Source organism: Triplophysa rosa, linkage group LG23 (genome assembly GCF_024868665.1).
Source record: "Triplophysa rosa linkage group LG23, Trosa_1v2, whole genome shotgun sequence".
NCBI classification, from domain to species: domain Eukaryota; kingdom Metazoa; phylum Chordata; class Actinopteri; order Cypriniformes; family Nemacheilidae; genus Triplophysa; species Triplophysa rosa.
In genome coordinates this window covers 1,440,442-1,467,155 of record NC_079912.1, presented here as the reverse complement: position 1 = coordinate 1,467,155, position 26,714 = coordinate 1,440,442, and the positions used below count along the sequence as shown (strand labels likewise).

Below are 26,714 nucleotides of genomic sequence, written 5' to 3'. Positions count from 1 at the left end.
CTATGCAGCTTCCGCGCATATCTGACTCAAACATGAGAGAGTCGACTGCTCCGTTTGACTGCTCCATTTCGACTGCTCCGTTTCAGAACTCAGAAGTGTAACGGAGGCCTTCTAGTTTGTGAAAGTGTGCATGTGCAAAAAGCAATCTTTGTTAGATCACTCGTCTGTTTCCGACACCTGACAGCGGACCGATTGGCCTCTTCGGAGCTGTTTCGCGTCACATCGGTTGTAAGGAATGCGTCAGGTCAGGTGCAAGTTGAGCAACTCACAGGTATCACACATCAGAGTTCAAAGTCCATATATTATATATATACACATTATATAATGGTTACTTGTCAGCAGTGTTGGGTAAGTTGCTCTGAAAAAGTAATTTATTACTAGTTACTAATTACATATTCAATAGTGTAATTAGATTACTGTACAAATTACTCTCTCCAAAAAGTATTTAGTTACTTATTACTTTCTATATCCTATATCAACCTTGATTAGTTAAGTGATTCAAGGATAGACACGAAACGGCTCTTAATTCATTCAAATAAATAATATAAAACTCCATAAAGTACTCTTATTAACTGACTAAAGTATTACAAATGTGAGAAAGATACATTAATGCGTGCATATACTTTGACTTTTTATGTCAAATTCCGCATGAATTTAATCACATTTGTCATTATTATTTTTACTCAAATAAAAATATCTGAGGGACCCCCCAAGTCTATTTTTTACTTCTTATGGGGGGTCCCTAATGTCCCCCTTCAGTTTGAGCACTGGTATGAAGTACACTACTGTGTGAGTGTTACAACTCAATGACATCAATAGTTTTATGCAAGTGTGACTTGCATAAAAAAAGTTTCTTTTCATTGAAAAATATTTCTAAAGATCGTTTATAATGGATTAAAATAACTTCTTGATCACTTTTCCTCAATTGTAAACGGTTTACAAGTCTTTATGCAGCACGCATCTTGAGTTTTTTTCACCTGTTCTGCTCTTTTGGCCTCCGTCTCTTTGGTCAGGTAAGTTCCCTCCAGCACTGAGCCCACGATGGTCAAACCTTTACCAGCCTTCAGTTGTGTGGTGAAGGACAGAAGACGAGGATGTTTCACAGACAGCTCAGAGTCCAGATTCAACAGAACCAACAGCTGAGGCCTGCAAACACAACAACACAACCTTGACAAGACGGAACCTCAGATTTTCAAAACCTTACACTCTTCAAATCCTCTGGACAAAAGATTACAAAGTTCACTGCAAAAAATGTCATTCTTACCAAGCGGTTTTGTCTTGTTTTTAGCAAAAATATCTAAAACTTCTTAAATCATTATACAATTACTTGACAAGGAAAGTGACCAAAGATATTTAGTCTTGTTTTATGAAAAATAATATACAAATGAAGTACGTTTATGGTAAAAACAAGCTAAAAAAATCTACCAATGGGGTGAGGAAAAATAAAGTTGTATTTAGTTTGAAGTACCTAATTCAAGTTTATTATTCTCACCCCATTGCTTGTTTTTACCATAAACTTACTTCATTCTTATATTTTACATTCTTACATCTAAATATCGTGATTTCTGCATCTTGATTTAAGAATGTTTAGATATTTGTAGTACAAAACAAGAGAAAAACACTTTGTAAGAATGTCATTTTTTGCAGCGTTCATCAGCGTGGATTGCATTAACAAAACAATTGTCACATTTGTTCATTTGTTTAGAGTAACATACATTGAAGAATAAGAGCAGTTCTTTCAGAAAACTAAAGACGGTATATTTTGATGTAATGTTAATGCTTAAAGACTGAAGCTGGGAAAGAGATTCTCCTTTCTAAAATGAAACCGTCAGTGCATTTTTGAGGATTAAAGGATTAAGCACAACAGTGATAGGTGAGATGCTTTCATGTGAATGATGTTAACCCGACTATAAAGTTCAGATCAGGATCTCCATCATCATCATCATCATGTTTTAACTGAGGTTATTCCAGTACACTCACGATCTGTTGATATAAACTCGCACTGAGAAACTGACATGAGACGTGACACAAATACCATCACTGGACACCGATCGTTCACCAAAAATCACATCTGAACTTTAAAGCGCTTTCAGAAGATTTCAAAAGATCCACTACTGATACTCTCTCTGGATGATCCCGCTGGTGAAAGATCGCAGTATATAAAGAGACACACAGAGACGACTAAAGCTAGCGAACGATGATACAAACGTCAACTGGTGGCGAATCTGCAACATATGAATCAAGGCTTTGAATCCCAAGACACATCTTCGTAAAGAAACTTTGGATACAAATGAAATGTAAACTCCATCATGTTTAATTTCGCATCGGGTGAATATATTAGTGTGAATCTTCTGTGTGTCTCTGCGTTTATGAACAATGTTTGTGTATTAAGATCAAACACAGACATGCTCCTCACCTCCAGTTTTTGGTGTGTGGTGGCGCCTCCTCCAGTCGTATGAGAGCATAGCGAGCGGCATTGAGAGACACACCCCGGATCCCATCACCCCATTCCTTCTCCGCCCTGCACGCGCGCACACACTCAGTGAGTGAGATTAAAGCTGATCTGTAATCAGCTTAACAGACAGCTCTTACCCGCGGTACTCGATGTATTTGTAGATGCACCCAGCGATGAGCATGGCCACCAGAGCGTAGTACCAGGACGAGATGAACATCAGAGCCAGACATAAACTCATGCCCAGAAACGACAGAGCCCTGTGAGAACAGCAAGAGTACGCTTTACTGACGCGCAAACCAAAAAAAAGAAAAGGGTTGATTTTGATTTCATGTTGACTTTAAGAGGCTCGTGTCGGAGACACAGATGAGAGGAGATTTCTGAGTCTGTAGCTCAGCGTCTTGTCTCGGGTTTCCTCCGAGACATTCAGGACTCTATAATGAATCCGTTCATTTAAAGTCCCACACAGTTACTCCAGCAACCAGATCAGATGAAATGAGCCGTACATGAGATCAGACTCCATTTGTATTATTAGACTGTCACCTTTACAAATAACAAGGTTGTTTAACCATCTAGTTTTATCTACTAAACAATAAACAGTAACTGTAACAATTTTATACAATTTGTATACAAGATAAGATCTCTTTAATATCTCAACTTTTCCCTTAGACATCAATGAAATTAAATGAAGAGCAAATGGGAATTCTCCCATTTGGGAAGTTTCTCCTAATAAAAGAGTCAGAAATCTGACAAACGTGTCTGTCATTCGAGTTTGAGAAGAGATGTCAACAATGTGTCAAGCTCAGATCTGCCATCAAAAGTCAATATTATTGAAGATCTCAATATGAAACATGTCTCATCGGATTGACTCAAATCCAGATGACTTGACCTCGACAATCTACATTCGTTTACATGCGTTTCAATGATCACACTCTCGTTTGATTCTCTTTGTGAGCAATTTTATAAGACACATCTGAGACGTTAATAAACTAGGAAAGAACCATCCCATTATACTCTGAGATTACACAGTCAAACATTCGAATGGATCATAATGAGAGCAGGACTGGGTTGTATTCTGTATATCTCACCAGTGGTAGTATTTGAAGCGTGGTCTCCAGTTTGGTGTCCTCAACAGCGTCTGCAGAGCACACGCCAGGTTCACAAACAGATAACACATCAGAAAAAACCTAAAGAGAGGGAAGAATCCCATAAACACAGTGTGTTTCACCACGGTGAGTGTAAAACAGCATCACATGAGTCTTACATTGAGAGGATGGGCGCGACGGCATCGAGAGAGGCGATGAGAATCCCGCTCTCACAGATGAGCGCCGTCAGGAGAAGAGCCCAGGTGGGTTCTCCGTTTGCTTTACCGTGACCAAACACCTGAGGAACGGTCACATGACAGTCAGGTTACCATGGTAAAGAGACGTATAACTGAGTGATGCTTAAGTTGACCGTTTAGATCAGACCTCCAGGAAGGGCACTATGCCGTCTCGAGCGATGGCCTGAAGCAGACGGGGGGCGCCGGTGAGACTCTGAAGCCCCGCCCCACAGCAGGAGAAGAATGAACCAATCACGATCACCCACGGCGAAGGCCAAGACAGAGTGCCGATCACCAGGTTCCCTTTAACGGAGTCTCCAAACCTAAGATGATGTGTAGAGTATGAACACAAACAAACACGCACAGCGTTCCAAGTGAGCTTGCTTAGTGTCTACTAAAAATACAGCAATGTGGTTTAAAACAGACATCTTTTGTGTTTACAGATATTCTATAAAGTGTTGGCTAAATCGAGGAAACTGTTGCACAATTTCATCTAAATGGCCTGTAAACGTGTTTTCCACAGAAGCTGAATGTTACGTAAAGTCTATTTTCCTCGGTGTTCATCCAGGTGAAAATGAGAAACAGAGAGCGCTCACTTGTCTCGGAGCACCACACCCTCGATGCAGGCGCCAAACAACACAACACAGGAAAGATCTGAGTTACATGCTCAGGAAAACTTAATCTCATGAAGACATTTTAAAGTTACATAGTTGATGTACTTAAGAAAACTTCATCTGAAATGATTGAATTGGAGTTGCATTAAAAGGTTTGATGGATGTTCAGCAGGAAGGCGTCAGGTCTGGAGGAAGGATACAGATGATGGTGGTTGTTACTATGGCGAGGATGGTTCCTATGGGGATGGAGCGCTGAGCGTCTCTCAGGTCTCCGGACCTGTTTGATCCTGCCATGATACCTGCAGAACACAAGAGGATAGAGTCAGCACATCTGTTTGCTGTCAATGGGATGAATAACTGGATCATTTGGACTTTTAATGCAGGTCTAACCAAGCTTGACAATATACTGTACTACATGGCTTCATATGTATTCAAATAGTTACATTGCATAATACAATTTAGACATTAAAGAGCTATTGTAGTCAGTGTTCGAATTGTGTCAAGGCTCTTGGGGGGTCCCCTAACCAGTCTTCAAAAAAAAAACAGACGGAACAGTACAAGCATCAATCACATGACAGTTTGGAACATTTTAGTAATTTGACCACATTACACGCATAAATGTCCTTAACATGTTGATAATCCATTAAAAGAGATCCACATGAGGGAGAGATTAAAAGACATATTTCTTTGTTTTTTGCAGTGACCATGCTATCGATCTTGCTGTTAATTTTTTTATTTTGCATTATAGCCTAGATTTTTTTTAATAAGATTTTGCCTAGGTTTGATGTCTTTCTTGCTGAGATTTCACTCATTGTAAAATCTCTTAAACTTATTTATAGCAATAAGAATAACAAGTTTTTCAAAATGTAGGATAACATTTTCTTACTAACTGAGATTTTCCTGTCCTCTTATTTTCCTTATTTTTTTCTTGTCCTTTCATTCTTGTTCTTTATATTATTGTAATGCGGTCCTTTTCCTTTTTTTGGAATATTAATAAAAATCATTGGAGCCAGTGAGGGAGAGGACGCGTCACCTCCTGCAGAAACGTATGAGCGTTTTAAACATGATTCAACTCCTGATCATGTAGATCAAGTACAGTATATGAAATAATCCATATGAACCAATGTAGAATAAGAAAAACGAATGTCATTCCTGTCGTCAAAGTCGGAGCTCATGTTTGCAGAAGGGAGCGCAAAATAATCTCTGGGAAATACGAAAGGAACGCACTTATTTACGCAAATATTTAAAATATTTTCACTCCCTTTCCTATTTTTCCACCACCTGTATGTCCCTTTAGTGGCTCAGTACCGCGTCGCATCTGTTTTGACAATGTGAGATAACATCGTACATAAAGAAAGACTTGCGCATCAAAATTATACTAGGCTAACTGTAAAGTTTTAAGATAAACGCTTACAATATGAGAGGATCCGCACGCAGCCAGTGTCTTGCTGCGACATCTCTGAACATGTCTTCATTGAACACTGTGTGGCGCGCTTGAGCATGCATGGATTTTTCAAATAAAAATTACATTTTGTTTCATGAAATTTGTACAAATAATGGACAAAAGTGTTTTGTTTTAGCATGATCATTTGTAAAAAAAATAATTGTGGTTTTAATGAAAAACCAGGGGACCCCCAAGTTCACTATTTTAGACCTTATGAGAGGTCCCTTAAGACAGTGGTTCTCAAACTGGGGGCCGTGGCCCCCTGGGGAGCCTCAAGATGGATCCAGGGGGCCACAGATTTTGTGGCATTTTATGAAATCTAGAATTTTATCATAGATTTTATGCAATCAAACATCAGAAAAATGACACCACCAACCAAAAGAATTGAGGTTCCAGCATTGTATAACTGAATATGTTTTTGGTTTAATTAAAATTCTAAGTTTAAGATTATATGTCTTTATATGGGGGGCCGATTTGTGTGTAAAGACGCTGTACACTCTTTCTACACTCTAAAAAACGTTGGGTTAGAGATATTGGGTTAAAATTGAGCTGCGTGAGCGGTCGACCGGCGCCACTGCTGACAGACGAGAGGTAAGTTAATATTAACAATACTTTAAATAAAAAGTGCGTTTATATATATAAATACACACACATTTTTGTATGCCGTGTTTTTTTCATAGCAAAACAAACGTACATCTCTGTAGACTGTTTTTATAATCTGCATGACTGTCGACGCCAACACTTGCTTTTTATAACCATCCTATTTCAAACGTAGATAAAATTAATTGTTTGGGACGCCCCCTTGTTTTGTCTTTCTTTTTACGAAACTTTTAGGTAAGTCATAAACGTTTGTGGAAATCATATTTTAGATATTTGGCGGCGCTTTCGGGATTTAGGACCCAGCGGAAGCGTCAGGACTCCAACCGCTGCAGCGCCACTCAGTCAAAGGCACCGGAATTCAAATGACGAGTGTGTTCATTTTATTTCATTACATTTATTACCGTTATCATACGTTTAAAGCAAATAGCAGAAAATACATTATTTTGGCGTTCATTGACCACAAAACACGAGGGGGCTTGCCTCAGTGGCATGTTCGTTTTCTAGACTTGCAGCAATGGCCTTCATTGGCAAGCTCTCAATATATTTATCTATCTTTTAGAGATTATATACGAAGGAACTCTTCAAAAGTGGGAGCCTGAAGCCTTAACTGACAAATTTGCAGGTAAGAGATTAATGTCTGAAATTTCCTGTTAGTACAGTCGTGTGAAAAAGGACCAACGTTTCATTTTTTATATTTAAACAAATACGCAATGAAACGTGTACATAATAATAAATTAATATAATCTATCATACAACACGTGAAATGAACACTGTACTAATTTTTACAATTAAAGTCAATAGGAAAAGTGTGACCCCTACAGGTCATCAGGCTAAGATGTAAAGAATTTGTAATGAATTTGTGGTATCAACATGTGCTTGTACTTTTTCCACACGACTGTACATCATTTTTGACAGTACCGTTTTAATGATAAATAATTATTGTAATAATAAAAATAATAATGTGTATGTGTGTATATTTACAAAAGAGAATATCTGTTTATAGGTTATTATTGGCAAAAATAACCCAACAAATTAGTTATTTCATAACCCAACTGATTGGGTGAAACTTGCAAACCAATATATTGGGTTAAAATAACCCAACAAGGGGTCGGTGCTATAGTAACCCATCTATGGGTTATATGTTGGGTTATTTTTAACCCAACTGTTTTTAGTGAGTAAAGTTCACTTCACATTATTTCACTAAAGGTCCTGACACACGCTGATAACACAGTGAACTATGAATCTCAATCGTTCTGTTTACAGAGCGTTCACACGGACCCTGCTGAGCTCAATATTACAACAGATTACAAAAGACGGAGAGAGAAAAACAGGGAGAGAATGTTGTCACGACTGGTGCGTGGAAGAACCCAAATGCAGGCAGGCAGTAAGCGGTTAACAAAAACAAGATTTTATTTTAACAAAAAACAGAAACCAAAACACCCACGATGGGGGACAAACACAACAATCAAAGACGCTAACAAAGACAAAGAAAAACTTCCCACGAGGGGGCAAGACAAAAACCAAAGAACACTAAAAAACAACTAACTTAACTAAACAGGACTAAACGGACAGGACAAGGCAAGGCTGAGACGCGGGGTCAAACGAAACACCAAACATCCATAGAACATCCAAAAGACAATCCACTAGCTCAGGACAAAGAAACAAGAGGGTATTTAAAGGGAAGACAAACGAGGGATAACGAACGAAGGCAGGTGTGGAACATAAAACACTCAGGGAAAGATAACAAGGAAACGAGAGGGGCGGGGCCAATGACGAGACACTGGAGACAAAAGGACAATAATATGTTTCTCTCCACACATAACCAAAAGCTTTGTCATGGCTCTGCTACAGGACCAAGAAAAACATGACTAAATGAAGCAGAGCCATGACAGAAGCCCCCCCTTTAATGAGCACCTCTAGGTGCTCACCAAGGGGTAGACGGACGAGACAAGACCGACTGAGACAGTGACATGAACAGACAAAACATGGAGAACAAAATCAGGGGCAGACAAGACAAAATAACAATGGGATTGGGGTGCGACAATAAAAATAACAAACATGGGAGGGGGGTGGGGCCAAACAAGGGCCCATAGGCAGTCCAAAATGGTTGGGGGGAATAGTCCCAGTCCCCGGCTGCGCTCTAGGGCGCGGAGTCCTGGAGGACTTAGGACAAGTCCTGAGGGGGACAGTCTTTGACCCTGGGAATTTCCCAGGGACCGGCTGGACAGGGCTTGACACCGGCTGGAAGGCCGGCTGGACAGAGCTTGACGCCGGCTGGAAGGCCGGCTGGACAGGGCTTGACGCCGGCTGGAAGGCCAACTGGACAGGGCTGGACGCCGGCTGGACCACCGGGCTGGACGCCGGCCGCACCGGACTGGATTCCGGATGCACCACACCGGACTGGACGCCGGCTGCACCGGACTGGACGCCGGCTGCACCGGACTGGACGCCGGCTGGATCACCGGGCTGGACACATGACTGGACAAAGGACTGGACACAAGACTGGACGCCGGCTGCACCGGACTGGACGTCGGCAGCACTGGCTGGTTTGGAGTCCACGCTGCCCACCGCTGCCTCTTCTTCTTCCGCCGAGCCACCCGGCTTGTGGTCGGGTGATGGAAGGAGGTATAAGGCACGGCCGGCTCCGGCTGGGACTCCTCGGAGGTGGATCCCCAGGACGCTTGCCTCCCCCGCTTGCCAACGAGGCTGGTAGACGGTGGAGAGGCTGCCGAAGATGAGGAGGATGGCGTGGTGATACCCACAACCCCGATCTGCAAGGGACCGTCCTCGGGGATAGCCGCCAGCCCCGTGAGAGGCTCCGCCATGGACATTCCATGGACCGGCGCATCTCTGCTGGCTCGAATGGTTCATCGAGGCAGCTGTTGAATACTACCTTCAACTCTGCCTCGGTGAACCCTGAGTAGCGCGCTGTGGACAGGAAGTCCATGGCGAAGTCTTTCACGGGAGTTCCCCTCTGGCGGAAGCCGAACAGGACGTGAGCCTGGCGGCTCCTGTATGCCTCATCCGACTCCTCCATGCTGCCCGCTGGGTTCAGAGTATGGCTCGTGGATTCTGTCACGACTGGTGCGTGGAAGAACCCAAATGCAGGCAGGCAGTAAGGGGTTAACAAAAACAAGATTTTATTTGAACAAAAAACAGAAACCAAAACACCCACGATGGGGGACAAACACAACAATCAAAGACGCTAACAAAGACAAAAAAAAACTTCCCACGAGGGGGCAAGACAAAAACCAAAGAACACTAAAAAAAACAACTAACTTAACTAAACAGGGCTAAACGGACAGGACAAGGCAAGGCAAGGCAAGGCAAGGCTGAAACGCGGGGTCAAATGAAACACACCAAACATCCATAGAACATCCAAAAGACAATCCACGAGCCCAGGACAAAGAAACAAGAGGGTATTTAAAGGGAAGACAAACGAGGGATAACGAACGAAGGCAGGTGTGGAACATAAAACACTCAGGGAAAGATAACAAGGAAACGAGAGGGGCGGGGCCAATGACGAGACACTGGAGAGAACGCATATTATTGTCAAAAGGACAACAATATGTTTCTCTCCACACATAACCAAAGGCTTTGTCATGGCTCTGCTACAGGACCAAGAAAAACATGACTAAATGAAGCAGAGCCATGACAGAATGTATTTTTATTATATTTCATTTTTTTATATTTATTATATATATACATATATAGCTTATATAAATTGTATGTATTACATTATATAGTATAATTGTTAAAAAAAGTACACTTTTATATTTCAATATTTTGTTATATTTTGCCTGTCAGATTTTTTTTGTTATACTTTTAGGGGCGTTTACACCTTTTATTGGGACAAGACAGTATAGAGCTGACAGGAAAGCGTTGGGAAGAGGAATTCGGCAAAGGACTCTCAAGCTGGGAATCAAACTCGGGTCACCATGAGCGCACTGGTGCTACATATTGGCGCGCTAACCACAGGGCTATTGGCACCGACAGCTAGCATTCTTGTTAAAAAGAAAGAAATAATGATAGAAAGAAAGAAAGAATGATAGAAAGAAAGGAAGGTTGGATGGATGGATAGAAAGAGTGATGTCAAGGATGTTGCTGTACCTGTGACGGAGGGGAAGTAGATCCCCACCAGCAGTGTGAAGAAAGTGGTGATGTCATTGACCACATACGGCATGTAGATGTCCTGTGACCCGTCACTGGCCGTCTCTGCCTCTATGGGTTTCTCCACCAGCATCCCAGCAGGACCGTAACTGCTCCACATGTTCTCTGCACAACACACAACAATCTGCATTCAAACTCCACATGTATTTTCCAGATGTTTCAGTCATATCTGTGTTTGAGACTCAAACGTGACTCGTCCGACCTGAAATGACTCCGCTGGTGAGTCCAGGGATGCCCGGAATCTCTGTGACATTATTGAGAGTGAAGTATTCATTACAGCTGGCGTTGAGCTCCGGCCCTTTACAGAAGAGTGACCAGAGCTTTGTGGTCACCGTCACGTTGTTTATTATGTCTGTTTTCAAGCACTTGTCAAAGTCGTGGTTCTGAAGCGTGCGGTTGCCCAGCAAACAGACTCTGAAAAAGACAAAAGAGACTTTTGAAACATGCATTGAAATCTGAATCGTGGTGATTGAAAAGCTTTCAGCAAACGCTGCTGCGGATGTTGTGGTCCAACAAGAAGCGCTCAAAGCCAAGAAAATCCATCAAGAACTTTGTTTTGTTTAAATCAGCAGTTTTTTAAAACGTGTTAAACAGTGGCTTACAAACGCTCTTCTGAACACTTTCAGAAGCAAAAGAGCGAAACGGCTGAGTAGAATCTAATGTAATTTATTTGAACAAGAAAGACATGTTCTTTTCTTTATTAAAGTAAGCTTTATACGATTTGTTTGGAATAAAGAAAAAAAAACCTTCCAGCAGCTAAAAAGATAAACGTCTTCTCTCTGACTTACGGGAAAACGGGCGGCTCAAAGATGGTTTTGATAACACCGGCGTAGATGGCCAGGATGGAGAGCACCACGCAGGCGAGAAACACCAGAGCCAGTTTATTGACATATTTCACCCCCACAAACACCACCAGAGCCATGAGCGTCAGACAACACGTGCCATAAACACGCATGTTATTCAGCATGGCCTCGGCCTGCAGCTCTTTCACTTCTGTTTTAAAGATGGCAGCGCCGGGCAATATATAAGTCTGTAACACAACAGTCAAACAACGCGTTATAAAAAAACTGACCAATCATGGACATATTCTGATCTAAGACATAACACTCACCAGCAGTATCTCAATCGTACCGAGGATGTACATGGCCCCAGCGAACGTAGTGCCCAGATAGAAACAGAGACCCACCGCACCTCCAAACTCAGGACCCAGAGATCTGGAGATCATGTAGTATGAACCTCCAGCTTGAGACGGAACACACAAGAACATCATCATACTGTAACATAAGTGAACACATTAAACTTCACATGAGAATGATTTACCTGGAACAACACCGTTTGTAGCAATGGCACTCATTGATATGGCTGTTAACATTGTCTGAAAACAAAACATTTATTAGAACAAGTGAATCTTTCATAATCAAAATCAGTATTTTTGAATTACTTTTGAATGAAGTCTTTTTCAAAGTGAAACGGATTACAAGGGCAATCGCAGGGTTTTTTGTTTTCGTGCATCTTTCTGTTTTTATGGTGCATGTAGCATCATATAAAAAGTCTGATTTCTGATATGTTGACTTTAGTAAGGTCAGGGAAATAAAGCTCCAGTAATAGTGTTTTCCTTCTCATTTTCCAGGAAGGTTTGGTATTTGTAAAGGTCAACAGCATCTGTGTGAGTTATGTAAGCCGATGGCTGTGTTTAAGTGTCCTTGAGCTTCACGTCCACAGTAAATCCCTGCGTCTCTTTCTCTGGATGCGAGTCACAGTACATGTAACACTATCAGGCTTAACACTCAAAATAAAGCTCAACTGAGTGATCTTTACTCACCAGACACATTATATTCCTTATTCGGATTAATCAGCCCTCATTTTATTATAACTATTATAACTGTAACACTTTAAAATAAAGGTTTCTTTCTTAAACAGTTCTGCAACATGTTTCAAGAAAATGTTACATTCACAGATTAATAGTATTATTAATCTTATTTGTCAATTAAACAGATTAATTATACATCAATTATTGTATATAAAGGTGAATAATGCATGCATTCAATTTGTACACATGTCAAAAACTTTGATTTGATTTTGCAAAAAATGTTTCATTCACATATAAACAATCAATTTATAACATAAATATTATAAGATATTAGGAATACAATAAAATATTATTATAAATCCATTTGTAATATTATAATATTTATATTGTTTCCTAATTTAGCATCTGCTTAAAGCCTAAATGTAAATGTGTGTAATGTAAATATATTATTTACAATATGTATGCAAGTCATAAAACACTAATACTGCTGCTGTTCTTAATTTGTTCTTTAAATACATATTTACAATAAACAGATACAGATGGTGGTCCAACTTTCCTTTCATAATAACAAAAAAATGCAACTAAACACTGAAATATTATTTCTTGTTGTATATCAATACAGTACTGTGACATAAAATCTGGTGCTGAAATCTCGATTCTCTTCATCTTAAAATAAAAATAAAAGGAACTTTTCAATCTGTGACTGTGACACAGGAATCACAGGAATAACTGATTGACAGCAGGAAGTGAAGGTGGAAGTGAATTAGACGTCTGATCCCACGGTCGGATGTGATTTCTAAATAAGTGCCAGCACTAAACACTGGAGATTACACACACACACACACACACACACACACACACACAAACGTGACTTCAGACCAGAGAAACTTAACCTGAGAACTAATCTTATCCATTTTACACACACGACTATACTGTACAACACACACATCTTTGTACTCGAACTCAAAACTTCCTCCGCTGTTTAAAAAGACCTTTCACTCAAAATAAACCATGAAAAAAGCTTCTTGTGACGTCCCAAACCATTAACACATGACCATATACATTAACACGCCAACATCAGCCAGTCTGTGTTCACAAACTCCACTGAAGATCTGATCTCTGATAATTCCCGTCGGATCCGAACCGTTTCATCATGTGAATTCTTAAAGAGGCAGAAATCATGAAACACCAAACTGAAAGAATGAAAGGACACAAATAACGGGACACTCACACACGAGCAGCACATGGACACAATTATAAACGACTCCAGGATTCCTGCCGTCCCCACAATCCACGTCATTCGCAGGAACAGAATCACTCCCAGGATATTTTGCAGACAGGGCAGGTAAACTCCGATAAACGTCCCCATCTGTGGACTCTGCAGATGAGAGACAAACACCGAAGCATTAGTAAAAACACCACAAAACTGCAATCACAGATTTATTTCAAAAGACGATCATGATATGCTTAAATCACTGAGATAAAAAGTACAAAACATCCATCGAAATAAAAACAAAAGTAGCTTCACACATCCTGAAAACTCTTAGGTGCATACCGCTAGATTCCCGCAGGACTCCAAAACTCCAGAGCTTCAGTAGTGATCGAGTCACTACAAGAGAATCAAATGATGTTCGCTCATAAATACTGTAGCTGAACAAACACTATTTGAGCATCTCAGACCTGATGGAGTAATGAAAGAGCATCGCCTTCTCTCATTGGTCCGTTTCACTCACTGGCCAATCACAGATGGCCGCTGAATGATGAGTAGACATCGGAGACTTGTGGTTGTTGTGGTTACTGTTTGGCACTGGTTTAAGAAAATTCACTTACTGTCAGCAATAACCACAAAAAATATAATGTAGAAGACGTCCTCTGGGCTTACGATAGAAATCTTCTGCATGTACAATGTGTCAATGTTTTCAGAGGGCACTACTTGGGATCCTATTATATTTATATTCATACTAAAACCCACAGAACTTCAGTTCTGATGTCACAGGGGACTTTTAAACATTGACTACCTTGTTTAATGTCTATTGTTTTCTCTGACTGCTGTTATGGAACATTGGCAAAGGTCGTTTCAGATCATAATGAAACATTCCAAAGATTATAACCTGCATTCATTTCCTCTATAGATGGACAACACAAGCCAGAGGAACGTAAAGAACGCAAGAGGTTGTTTTAGATGAAAGTGTGGAGATGTTGTTCACAAGCATCACACAGACAGACAGCTCCACATCACATATGTCTTATATTAAGATACTTCACTACAGCCATTCATGTCTTTATATAACCGCTCCATGCTGCCAAAACGAAATCCTAAGTCTCATGGGTTTGGAATGACCCCGCTACCTTGACAGTTTTCTTCTTGGCACCCTCGTCTTCATCAGCTTCCTCGTGTTCTCTGACGCCCTGCGTGAGGTTCGTGTAGTTGGCCAGTTTGTTGAGGAGCGACGACACCATGGGATTGCTCTCCATCTCCTCCTGAAAGAGTAAAAGGTCATCTGGGTCACCAAAAACAGCAAATAGAAATGTGTTTCACAGCAAAACAACAACATCAAAGGACATAATAACAGTTCAGCCTGAACAAACTTGATACAAACATAGACTCTGTGATGCATAAATGCATTTATGTGTGGTCAGGACAACAGAGTTCAGCCATGCATTAAAAAATAGGTTGAAAAAACAGCAAAAGCAGTTGAGTTTGAGAGCATTTGTGAAAACTCGAAGAATAAATAGAAAAATAGAAAAAAAGGAAAATATATATTAGTAGAAAAGTGTGACCAGGTCATGGATTAGAGTCGTTATAGTTTTGATTTTAGTTTCATTAATATTTTAAAGGGGCTTTTATTTTTAGATTTTTAGTGAATGTTTTAGCAATTTTGGTATGTTTTTGTCATTTTATAATTTATTGGTTTATTTTTTTGTTGCTACATAAGATTAATAAAATTGTATTTTTGTTTTATTTTTGTTTATTATTATAATTGTAGTGCTTTAAACGTTTTGACAATTGTTTGCTTTAGTTAAGTTTTTCCAATAATTTTAAGGTCAATTTTTTTTATTTCAATGAACTCTAACGTTTTCAAACTTTTAATTTTAGTAAACTAAAATAACCTTTGGTAAAACAATAACTGTACCACAATTAAGTGTCATTTTTGTACATATCTAATATCAAATTTTTCTTTCAAAAATGCCATTGCTATTTTAAAAGAAACAGAAAGTACCTCAAAAAGTGCCATGTTTTTCCCATCATAGAGGTTTCCTTTCTCGTCATCTGTGTTATTGATGAAGGGACTGCTTTCCCTCGGGTTTCCAGCACCTACACACAGACAACAAGACACAATGAGAAACACAACCTCCCTTACAAACATCAACCATGGCTTTACTGTAGTAAATGTTGAACGGTTTTATTAGTAGCACAACCACACATTTACGATCATTTCACTGTAGTAGCAATGGTATTTGTAGTAAAACAGTGGTAATACAAACAGTAATCAATCTGCCAAAAAACACGGTTATAAGTACACTTTTACTATAATAAAATGTGGACAAATGTTCTAAGTGAATAGACAGATCGAGCGATGGATAAAGTGATAAAGTGATGGAGGACAGCTGAAGGACACTAAATAAAAAGACAAATGGATGTGCAAGATGTTTATGATTCATTGTTATTTCTGGCTAAATTAGAAGTCTGGTTGTTTCAGATGCAGTTAAGCTACAGTTTCATCAGTCATAGTGATTTTTCTATATTTGGAACAAAGTGGAATCAATATCGTCTCTTTGGTTCATTGGTTAAACCCCAGTGATGTTCAGAGCGGGGTACAGGAGACTCAGATTCAGTCCTGCTAGAAAACCTAAAGCGTATACGGCTTCACATGTGCTTATAATAGATGTTAAATTACAGTGATTTTAAATAAACGCAGCTCCATAAGACCTGCTGTTTATTTCCATATGACATTCCTTATTCACCTCTTCAGTCCTGTAATTTCAGCAGTAAAATTCATGAACTCGTGTTCCAAAAGCATAAACAAAACATTGTTGAATAAAGTCCAAGGGTACATGAGATGGGACATTTTAAAAGGCCGGCAACTGTAAATCAATGCTGTGAGCATTCACATGTGTGCACTAACACGCTCAAACAAACACAGTGACACATTCATCTTTCTTTATGACTCATACATGCTGCTAATAAACCGTAAAGGAGACGTCACAGATTTCACAGATATATAAACACGGATGCCTAGCGGCTTTTTGTTTGGTCGCTATACGCAAGTCGGTTTGTGTCTGCAACTGTAGCTACACACAGTGTTGGGAAAGTTACTCTCAAAAAGTAATTAATTACTAGTTACTAATTACATATTCAATAGTGTAATTAGATTACTGTACAAATTACTCTCTCCAAAAAGTATTGTTACTTATTACTAATTACTTTCTATATCCTACATCATGATGAGTTAAGTGATTCAAGGATAGACATGAAAGGGCTCTTTTAATTCATTCAAATAAATCATATAAAACTACATAAAGTCTTTTTATTAACTGACCAAAGTATTACAAATGTGAGAATAACACATTAAAGCACGGATTTTAAAGTTAGACTTTGAATTTTGATGTCAATTCCACTATTACACACACATATATTACACTAAGTATTTAGTTTAATTACATCAAAAGTAACTGTAATTCAATTACAGAAAAAATAAGAGTAATCCCTTACTTTACTTTTTCAAGGGAAAAGTAATTTAATTACAGTAACTAATTACTTAGTAACTAGTTACACCCAACACTGGCTATACACGTGTAAATATCAAATATTACATGATATTGTGTTGACACAAACATAACACAATACAAGACAAAGGTGTTTGATCACACATTTAAAAAGTGACCAAGTTTAACAACCTGTAATATCAAGAACACTTTTAAAAAGCCACTTTAAATCATCTATTTAAATCTTGGTGTTTGTACAACCAGAGTTGTGTCATCTTAAAAAACTCAACGGTTCTTATTCTCTTTTATTTTGGGTGTCGACAGCAATGAACACGATGTGCTAGTGCGTTCAAATATGACATCTACAAATATATATCTATCAAGCTTTGCACTTAAAAACCTTTTTGACACCAAACTGAGACACAAGCTGTGTATAACAGCCTTCAGCAGCGCAAAGCAAACATTTCCAGTACTAGAGTTTCAATCTGTTGAAGAGTTACAAGTCAGCCAAACCTGAACTACATCAACTTTTGCAGCTAAAATCACATATTACTCCAATATTGCACAATATTACACAACCAACAACAGTCAGTGGGTTAAGAAGTCATGAGATGAGGATGGAGACAAAACACTCATGAGACAATCCCCCAGAAACAAGAAATATATTCCGATAAAGCAAATTCAAGCATCCCTCTGTAAAAGAGAACTCATGTCGACATACACTGATTTGGTTTCAGTAAAGAATCTTTATAGACCCGCTCATGAAAGTCTGGACATTTCAAAAGGGAAATAAGACTTTATAGAATATCATTGACATGTACATGTGTGAGATGGTGATACAGTACAGTGAAGTCTCCTGAGACGTGATCCACTTTCATGTACACGGGACAGAAAATGACCTGAATTACAGCGCTGCTTATATCACACTCGCATCATTTAACTGTTCAACGCAAAGCGTTGACTTTGAGAGGCGAGCTAATGAATGCACCACTGAATATTTGGCTACAGGTCATTTTCACACTCTGAAAATATGTGCAGCCGTGCCATTATTTGATCTGACAGAACAGGCATTTCATTTATCACTGACCAAAACACACATCACAACATCCAGCAATAACAAACACATGCTGTGCTTTATCTCGACAGTGTGAAAACAATGCAGGAAAGAGAAAAGTTTACGATCAGTCTGTTTCAATGACATCAGGAGCAGACGGCTATGACAGCACCAGCCAAACTTCTCTACAAGACCAGAGTTCATCCAATAAGCAGTGGCACTGCATGTCCTTGACCTTTCCATGTATAAACTCCAGCCAGTGTTTACAAACGGTCTAATCGTAGACATCATGTCAAGATCAAACAAAGCTATAATCTCACCAATGACTGCTAACTGTCAAGCTGAACCAGACGCCACACTAATGCTTTAATACTAGTGTCACAATCAGTGGTTCTCAAACTTTTTCGTTGTAAGGCCCCCTTTGTGTAGAGTGCATTGCTTTGCAGCCCCCCAAATAAAGACTTATAATCTTAAATTTAACATTTTTATTTAAACAAAAACATATTCGGTTATACAATGCTGAAACATCAATTCTTTTGTCTGGTGGTCTTATTTTTCTGATGTTTGATTGCATAAAATATATGATCAATTTCTATATTTCATAAAATGCCACAAAATCTGTGGCCCCCTGTATCCATCTCGGGGGCCCCCAGTTTGAGAACTATTGTTTTAAAGGGATTCATCTCTTTTAAATGACAATATTAAAATTATGTACAGACAAAAATCTATAGATAGACGTGTGATGAGAAATCATGTTCTCAAACTGGACCGGACCCCAGACAATATGAACATACCAGAAAAACACTCTACTATAGTAAATACCAAAGTATACTAAACTGTAGTATAATATAGCATAACGTCGCTGTCCTTCTGAAACCTCGGATGTCCAAATTCGCTTTTTTTCAGGAAATGGGAAATACACTGCACTTTTTAAATGATCAAATGCTGTGTCGTCAAAGTTGACAAGCACTTTTTAATACGTTTTATTGGTTAAATATGTGCGCAAAACCCAGTGACAAACATGAAGGGTGACTAACAATAATGATTTATACTTGTTATACTTATTACTACACTTTAGACGTATTCTACAGTATTCTGCTATGTTAACTGTGGTGAACTGATTGTTGTATTGTAGTATACTTTCATATTTACTATAGTAAGGTTCAAAAAGACTACTGCATAAATTTTACTACAGATTACAAAAGTATCCGAAATCCTAAAAAGTATCCTATAGTTGGTTTTGGCAATTAAAAGGAAAGTAACTTAAATAAACATCCAATATTTCTGGACCTGACAGACAGAAATGTGCAGGTGCTTAAAACACACTTTACTATTCACACATCAGATAAGGGACTTTATCAGCCATTTCCTTTCTAGGAAAATAAACCATTCCATGTTGAAAACCTGAGAGTGAAAGGTTTTAAATGAACGCTTCAGGTAGGGCATTAATAGGTATGTACTGTCTCTATGGTAATAAATGGACACATACTCTATTTATATCAGTTAATCTCTCTCTCTCTCTCTGATCTGTAAACTGACTACAGTAGCTGTGTTTTACCACGACAAGAGACGGAGGCAGAGAGAGTCACTTCAATCCCTTTATCCAACAACGGATGTCAAGAAATTAAAAGATCCAAAGTCAGACAAAGCAAATAAGGCCCGACATGAGCAAATGCAGCACAGCTGCTCGCAGCCCTCAAAACTTCACAAGAGGTCAGATCAGAACATTTATTTTATGTTTGCGTTCCATCTAGAATATTACTTTTACACTAACAATCTTAAAATGCCAAACCATCTCATCCCAGCTGTTCCATAATGTCTGACAAAATGTGCCGTTCATGTTGATGATGATGAAACAACTGGTTCCAGTCTTTTAAACATCACTTGCAGTGTGTGGAACTCAGGTTACATAACAGAAAGAAAAACACAGATGAGATCTCAATTATTTCTAGACATCAATGAGATTAAATGAAGAGCAAATGGAAACTTTTCCTATGTCTCTGATATTTCTCATGAGATAAAAAACTGAGCTCAGATTTGTTAAATCTGCAATCCAAAGTCAGTATTATTGAAGACCTCAAACATTTCTCATCAAATTTACTCAAGTCCAGATTATTTGACCCCTACAATCTACATTCATTTACACCTCCAGACTCTTCGTGTGTTTTAACAATTACGCTCTCATTTGTTTCTCTTTTCACCTCTCCTGAAATAACATCAGAGACTAAGATGATACTTAAATGAAACTCCAATCTCCCACAGCTATGAAAGAGCAAATAACATCTGAGCAATAACATTCTCCTCCAGGTGAGAACATTACAGTTGCAAAGTATTGAATTTCAGCCACCTGTGAAGTTCCAGAAAGTTTTAGAAGCGTACAAAAGCCAAACAATTAAAACGGCAAAATAAAGTTCCATCAAGGCATCTAATAAAAAACAACACTCTCCCTGTAGCCACCGTAAAATCAAAAACCACAAATCCAGGACACCCAGCATCCCTCCAGACCCTTACCCTGTGGACGGGAGTTTGTCCCCGGCTCCATGCTGATGGAGAGAGAGAGGATGAGACGCTCGACGGGGGTCTCCCCTGGTACCTGAGGTAGAGACGACACTACGCTAGCGTGCGCTCTGACGATCAGCGTCTGTGACAGTGCCAATGAAACGACACACAGACGTCAGTCCCTGAGCGCTTGATCCCTACATTAAACCACTCACCGCACGAGGGGGAGGAGAGAGAGAGAGAGAGAGAGAGAGACATATTAATGTGTTTGAATGGACTGATGAAGACAATGAGATAAAGCCGAGACACAATCACATACAAATGAGAGAAACACCAAAACAGTCGGAATGATGATAAATATTTTGTGCGATTATGAAAATCTGTTGTTTTTTAGGATTTTACATTGGACATCAAGTCTGTTTCCAAACACAAGTACACTGTAATTGTAATTTATTAGCTGTAATTGACCAATCACAATGAAGCTCCACGCAGCTGTATTATCGTGAACTGGTTGGGCAAAAATGCTTCGTGCGATGGCAAGTTTACTGCACAAAATGAAGATTTACAACATCTCGAAGTGCATGATTTCTGTATTTCTACTCTGATCGTTGATGTATTGACTATTGATAGTTTAGTGTCTCTTCACTAGCACGTGAACCGGACAGTAATCACTTAACCAGATTAACCAAATCCTGTCCATTTATAATACATACGTAGCAGAACCGGAAGAACAGCCCACGCGGGACAAAAAAAATCAATACTGGCCAACAATGTATACCAATGTACCAATACATGTATCAGATGTGTCATAAGAAATTGAACCTACAGTTTTTGTTTAAAGCGATATTTCAGAGGCAAAACAAAATGTCCCCATGTTTTACTTTTACTCAATGCATCCTGACTGAATAAGAGTTTTTTCTTGAAGAATAATGCAGTCAGAATTGTAATACCATGTATCATTTTTCTTCCAAGCGGTAGAATGGGAGTGAATGGGCGTCGACTTTTTGAAGCTCCAAAAGGTGCATCCATCAATCAAAGAACTGCTCGACGCGGTTCCGTGGTCTTAACAAAGGTCTTCTGAAGTGAATCGATGCGTTTGTTTAAGAGAAATATCCATATTGACAGCGCTATTAACGTTAATGTCTAGCTTCCTCAGCTGCGTGTGAACATGAGGCTTGTTTTTTTGTCAAATGACGTGACGAAAGCTCCCGCACAGAGGAGACGGTATCCTATCGAAACAAAACGAAACATGCTGCATTCGTCACTAGTGTTGCTTTCATCAACGAAAATTATGACTAAATATCGTTGTCAACGAACCTTTACCACGTGACGAAAACGAGACGAGACGCAACATAAATGCTGGTTGTGTGACGATGACTATAATTAAATGTATAATGCAATATTGTTGACGAATAAAAACGAGACTAAATGTGGTTTACAAAATAAAAAACTATGCTAAAATGTCTCTTAATTTTCGTTGACCAAAACGAGACGAGACGAAATGTTATAACCTTATTTCGTCTCGTTTAGTTGCGTTATCATAGGCGTAATTTGCGGGTGGATGGGTGGGACATGTCCCCACCACTTATTGGAAGAAATAAAAGATACGGAGCGTCTATTTGCCGTGCAAAAAACGTCTGCATTAATGTACTGCATTCTGTATGCTACTACAGGGCACTGAGGTCAGTCACTCTTTTCCTGTTGGTTCTTTGCAATGCTGACAAATATGACCTTCCAGTTGACTTGCGAAATCACTTCCATTTGTTTTATTAATAAAGGATATTGGAAGGACAATCAGTCTGGGTAATTACAAATACTTTGATTTTAATAGTCACAGCAAGAAATAGATTTGTATAGGAAAAAAGATGCATCGAGAATCGTTTTATCAACGCATCGCAGCCCTCTGAATCACAATCGAATCACATTGTGACGTGCCTAGAGATTCCCACCCCTACCGATGGCCGTAAATTCAAATCAGAGTGTCTTCCGTGTCTGGAATGGATGTATTCTTGAGTTTATAAGGTAACAATAATATAATAAGATAACCTTGTTTGAAATGGGTTTGGCTAAAAGAAAATTTTGGTTTCGTCTATACATATAGTCCTTATACTATACTGACTGGGTTAAATAGAATTGCATTACTAAAAAGAGACTAAATTACAATTTTCATTGACTAAAACTAGTAAATGTCATCAGTTTTCGTCAACTAAAATTAGACGAAAATAGTCATGGATAATTCTGACTAAAATAAGATTAAAATGCTCAGACTTTTAGTCGACTGAAACTTGACTAGACTAAAAAGAACATGAACGTGACCAAAAATAATAAAAACTAAAATGACAGCTTGACACAAAGACTAGACTAAAACTCAAATTAAAACAGGCCGCCAAAAACAACACTATTCGTCACCGGAACCTGCCTGCCTCATTTGCCGAAAAAACAAGCCTCAGGTTCACGCGCAGACGAGGGATAACGGAAACTAGACATTATCGTTAATAGCGCTGGGATATTTCTCTCAAGCAAACGCAGATATTCACTTCAGAAGACCTTTGTTATGACCATAGAGCCGTGTCGAGCAGTTCTTTGATGGATGCACTTTTTGGAACTCAAAAAATTGCCCCCCATTCACTCCCATTCTACCCCTTGGAAGAAAAACGATACGTGGAATTATAACTTCAAGAAGTCATATTCAATCAGAATGCCTTGTGGGTGAGTAAAACATGGGGACATTTTGTTTTGCCTCTGAAATATCCCTTTAAACCCACACCCCTAAAAAATGTTAAGTAATAAAGTCTGACACAAATCTGTATATAAACTTTTATATTTCTTAATATTTTTGTATTTCTTAATCTTGTTTAGTAGTACAATTAATATCTAAAACGTTTGAAAAACAATATGACTGGGGACACGGGACCAGAAAAAAAACAGCCACCTTGTAAAAGGGTTAGGAATTTCTGTGACACACTGATGTGATTTCTGAAGAGAACGCTGGGAAAATGCAGGCCAGGCAATGGTCATCATCATGGGGATTTAGCCCGAGGACAAGCGCTGGGAGTTCGATCAGTCTAACAATCATTATTTCTATCCGTTACAAGCTCTCTGTCACTCTCACTTCCTCTGACCGAGCAGAAAAACAAGGATGCATGTAATTTAATGCAAAGTCTACATAATACAAATCAGCCACAGTCTCATAGAAAGGCTTTATGAACCTTCTTAGTAAATTAACAGACAGCATCAACCAGGGTTCAATGAAAGCCAAAACAACAACATAAGTGTCTCATTATAAACAAAAGAGTTTCACCAGCAGAGGGGGCCGGTGAGTCAATGACATCTGCTATACATCATCTAAAGTACTCAGTATTTAAGTAGTACACTACACAGGAATTCCTAATAGACTCAAAAAATGCTGCGTTGTTTCCAACCCAGCGTTGGGTCAAAAAGGGACGAACCCGACTGTTGGGTTAAATTAACCCAGAAAATCGCTCAATTTGACCCAACAATGGGTTAAAACAACCCAGCACGAACACAACCGTTGTGTTCGTCCACTTTTAAAGCAGCGCTGGGTTGAAAATAACCTGCATGTTTTTAAATGTAAAGCTTGCATGCTCCATACTACAAAAATAAAACCTCTCAACCAAGCATATAAATCGAAATGCAAGACTTGCAGAAAGTGAGTTTTCTTTTCTTTCCGATCATTCAGGAGCAGGTAAGAGAGTTTTTAATTGAGTCCAGAAGCAGCTGTTTCTCATGGTGTGAATTATGTGCGTCAGCCAGACCTATAAAACGCTTTTCATCTTGATGTAATGGGAGCGGTGAATCAGCACAGCGGGACTAACAAGAAGATTAAAACACAGAGGCTACTGACAGAGAATGAGAAAATTACCAAGAACAACATCAACATTCCATCGAGTGATTTACTGACTTGAGAACTTCAACCGGTGTAACTAGTTACTAAGTTATTAGTTACTGTAATTAAATTACTTTTCCTTTGGAAAAAGTAAAGTAAGGGATTACTCAAATTTTTCCGGTAATTTAATTACAGTTACTTCTGATGTAATTAAACTAAATACTTAGTGTAATATATGTGTGTGTAATAGTGGAATTGACATCAAAATTCAAAGTCTAACTTTAAAATCCGTACTTTAATGTATTATTCTAACATTTGTAATACTTTGGTCAGTTAATAAAAAGACTTTATGTAGTTTTATATGATTTATTTGAATTAATTAAAAGAGCCGTTTCAAGTCTATCCTTGAATCACTTAACTAATCAAGGTTGATGTAGGATATAGAAAGTAATTAGTAATAAGTAATTAAATACTTTTCGGAGAGAGTATTTGTACAGTAATCTAATTACATGGTTGAATATGTAATTAGTAACTTGTAATTAATTACTTTTCAGAGTAACTTGCCCAACACTGACTTCAACTCTAGCGCTCAGTTTCTAGGGAGTTCAGGCTTAAATTGACATACGTGTTCACAAAAATGCAGTAAATCTCAGCACGACCGGCCATGACCAGGACTAAGATGCACTTTATATAAAAGAATACACTTAACTTTACACAACACTGATGCTTTCTGAGTGCAGTAAAGTACAAACAATAGATCAATAAACCAGTTCTATTATTAAACAACTACTAATATGTCTGAGTGTGATAATATCAATTATTAATGGATCCACAAGCTGCACAATCACTCATGCCAAAGATTTGGGGTTTCTTTACAATTTGTGCACCAGACATAAATAATACAAGTCATGTGCAGTGTTAAGCACCACTCACATCATCTTCATAAACGTGACACTGGACGACAAAACCAGTCTTAAGTAGTACAGGAACATTTTTAGAAACAGCCAAAAATACAATGTATGGGTCAAAATGATTGATTTTTCTTTTATGTCAAAAATCATTAGGATATTAAATAAAGATCGTGTTCCATGAAGATATTTTGTAAATTTCCTACCGTAAATATATCAAAACTTTATTTTTGTGAGTAATATGCTATGCTAAGGACTTCGTTTGGACAACTTTAAAGGCGATTTTCTTAATATTTTGATTTTTTTGCACCCTCAGATTCCAGATTTTCCAGAATAGTTGTATCTCGGACAAATATTGTCCTACCCTAACAAACCAAACATCAATGGAAAGCTTATTTATTCAGCTTTCACGTGATGTATAAATATTCACACTTGTAATCTGGTTTGCTTGTTTGTTTTTGTTTTTTGGTAAGGCTCAAGAAAAGAAAACATTCAGTAAGCTACCTCACAAAACATTCATCATAAAGCTGACCAATCAATGTTGTGATATCCTTACGCTCAGGAGAAAATGTATAATTGTTTTGTTCCGGAGCAAGAGAATCAAACTTGAAACTGTAAAACACACAACAGAGCACATTGTAACCACACCAAGATGATTAACCCATTAACAGATTTGGGTCGGTACAGACAGAAGACTTCATTAAATGACCCTTGAGCAGAAACAGAGGTCAAATTCAACATGTCTTTCTTATAGGTTTATTGTGCGCCGTTATCAAACAACGCAAGTCATTCCAGCATCTCAATGCAATGTTTGACTGTTTCTTTGAGCGGATTCAAGAGAAAGAACAGCAGAAAAAGAGAAAGTGGTGTTAAGGGATGTGGAGTCGTCAGGTCACTGTGCCAGAATGAAAGGCTAACACACACAGCGTCTTATCAGCCGTAGCACATGTTGGGCCGAGCAGAGGACACAGCCGTGACAGGAAACAGGAAGTTTAATGTATGAAGAGTGACAACAGATGAAAGAGCTCCACATCAAATCTCCTGTACGCGTTCCATTTACTTTAAGAATACATTCATCTTTGCTGTTTGGCCATGTGAACAGGGTGTGCAGCTGAAGTCGCCACACGGGTGTATTCCTACATGTTTCACACCTGGTTGAGGTTACAGGGAACGGGGGAGTGAACAACATTTCTGTGACATGATGAGGAGGTGTATGGATCTATTAATGTCGTAATGAAGCCAGAAAACAAAACTCACCACAGAAAATCAAGCAGGACAACAGACTTAA

General features: G+C 38.8%; 1 protein-coding gene across 8 annotated transcripts in view; it reads right to left on the bottom strand.

Moving 5' to 3' along the window:
• Positions 1-26,714, bottom strand: part of slc12a7b (solute carrier family 12 member 7b) — a 46,229-nt gene that overhangs the window by 7,001 nt on the left and 12,514 nt on the right. For 7 of the 8 annotated variants that reach the window (XR_008961805.1, XM_057322082.1, XM_057322080.1 and 4 more), the window contains exons 2-17: positions 15,633-15,727; positions 14,761-14,892; positions 13,643-13,789; positions 11,922-11,976; positions 11,713-11,843; positions 11,390-11,631; positions 10,804-11,015; positions 10,542-10,706; positions 4,588-4,686; positions 4,370-4,427; positions 3,922-4,096; positions 3,717-3,835; positions 3,541-3,639; positions 2,593-2,712; positions 2,417-2,521; positions 978-1,146 (exon numbers count right to left, since the gene is read on the bottom strand). Coding sequence is in view for 7 of the 8 variants with exons in the window: in XM_057322082.1 (XP_057178065.1) it covers positions 978-1,146; positions 2,417-2,521; positions 2,593-2,712; positions 3,541-3,639; positions 3,717-3,835; positions 3,922-4,096; positions 4,370-4,427; positions 4,588-4,686; positions 10,542-10,706; positions 10,804-11,015; positions 11,390-11,631; positions 11,713-11,843; positions 11,922-11,976; positions 13,643-13,789; positions 14,761-14,892; positions 15,633-15,727 (2,123 nt within the window). In the remaining variant the exon portion in view is untranslated. Of the gene's footprint in view, positions 1-977; positions 1,147-2,416; positions 2,522-2,592; positions 2,713-3,540; positions 3,640-3,716; positions 3,836-3,921; positions 4,097-4,369; positions 4,428-4,587; positions 4,687-10,541; positions 10,707-10,803; positions 11,016-11,389; positions 11,632-11,712; positions 11,844-11,921; positions 11,977-13,642; positions 13,790-14,760; positions 14,893-15,632; positions 15,728-20,683; positions 20,772-26,714 lie in introns of those variants that run through there. The other variant, XM_057322086.1, reaches the window with a different exon arrangement.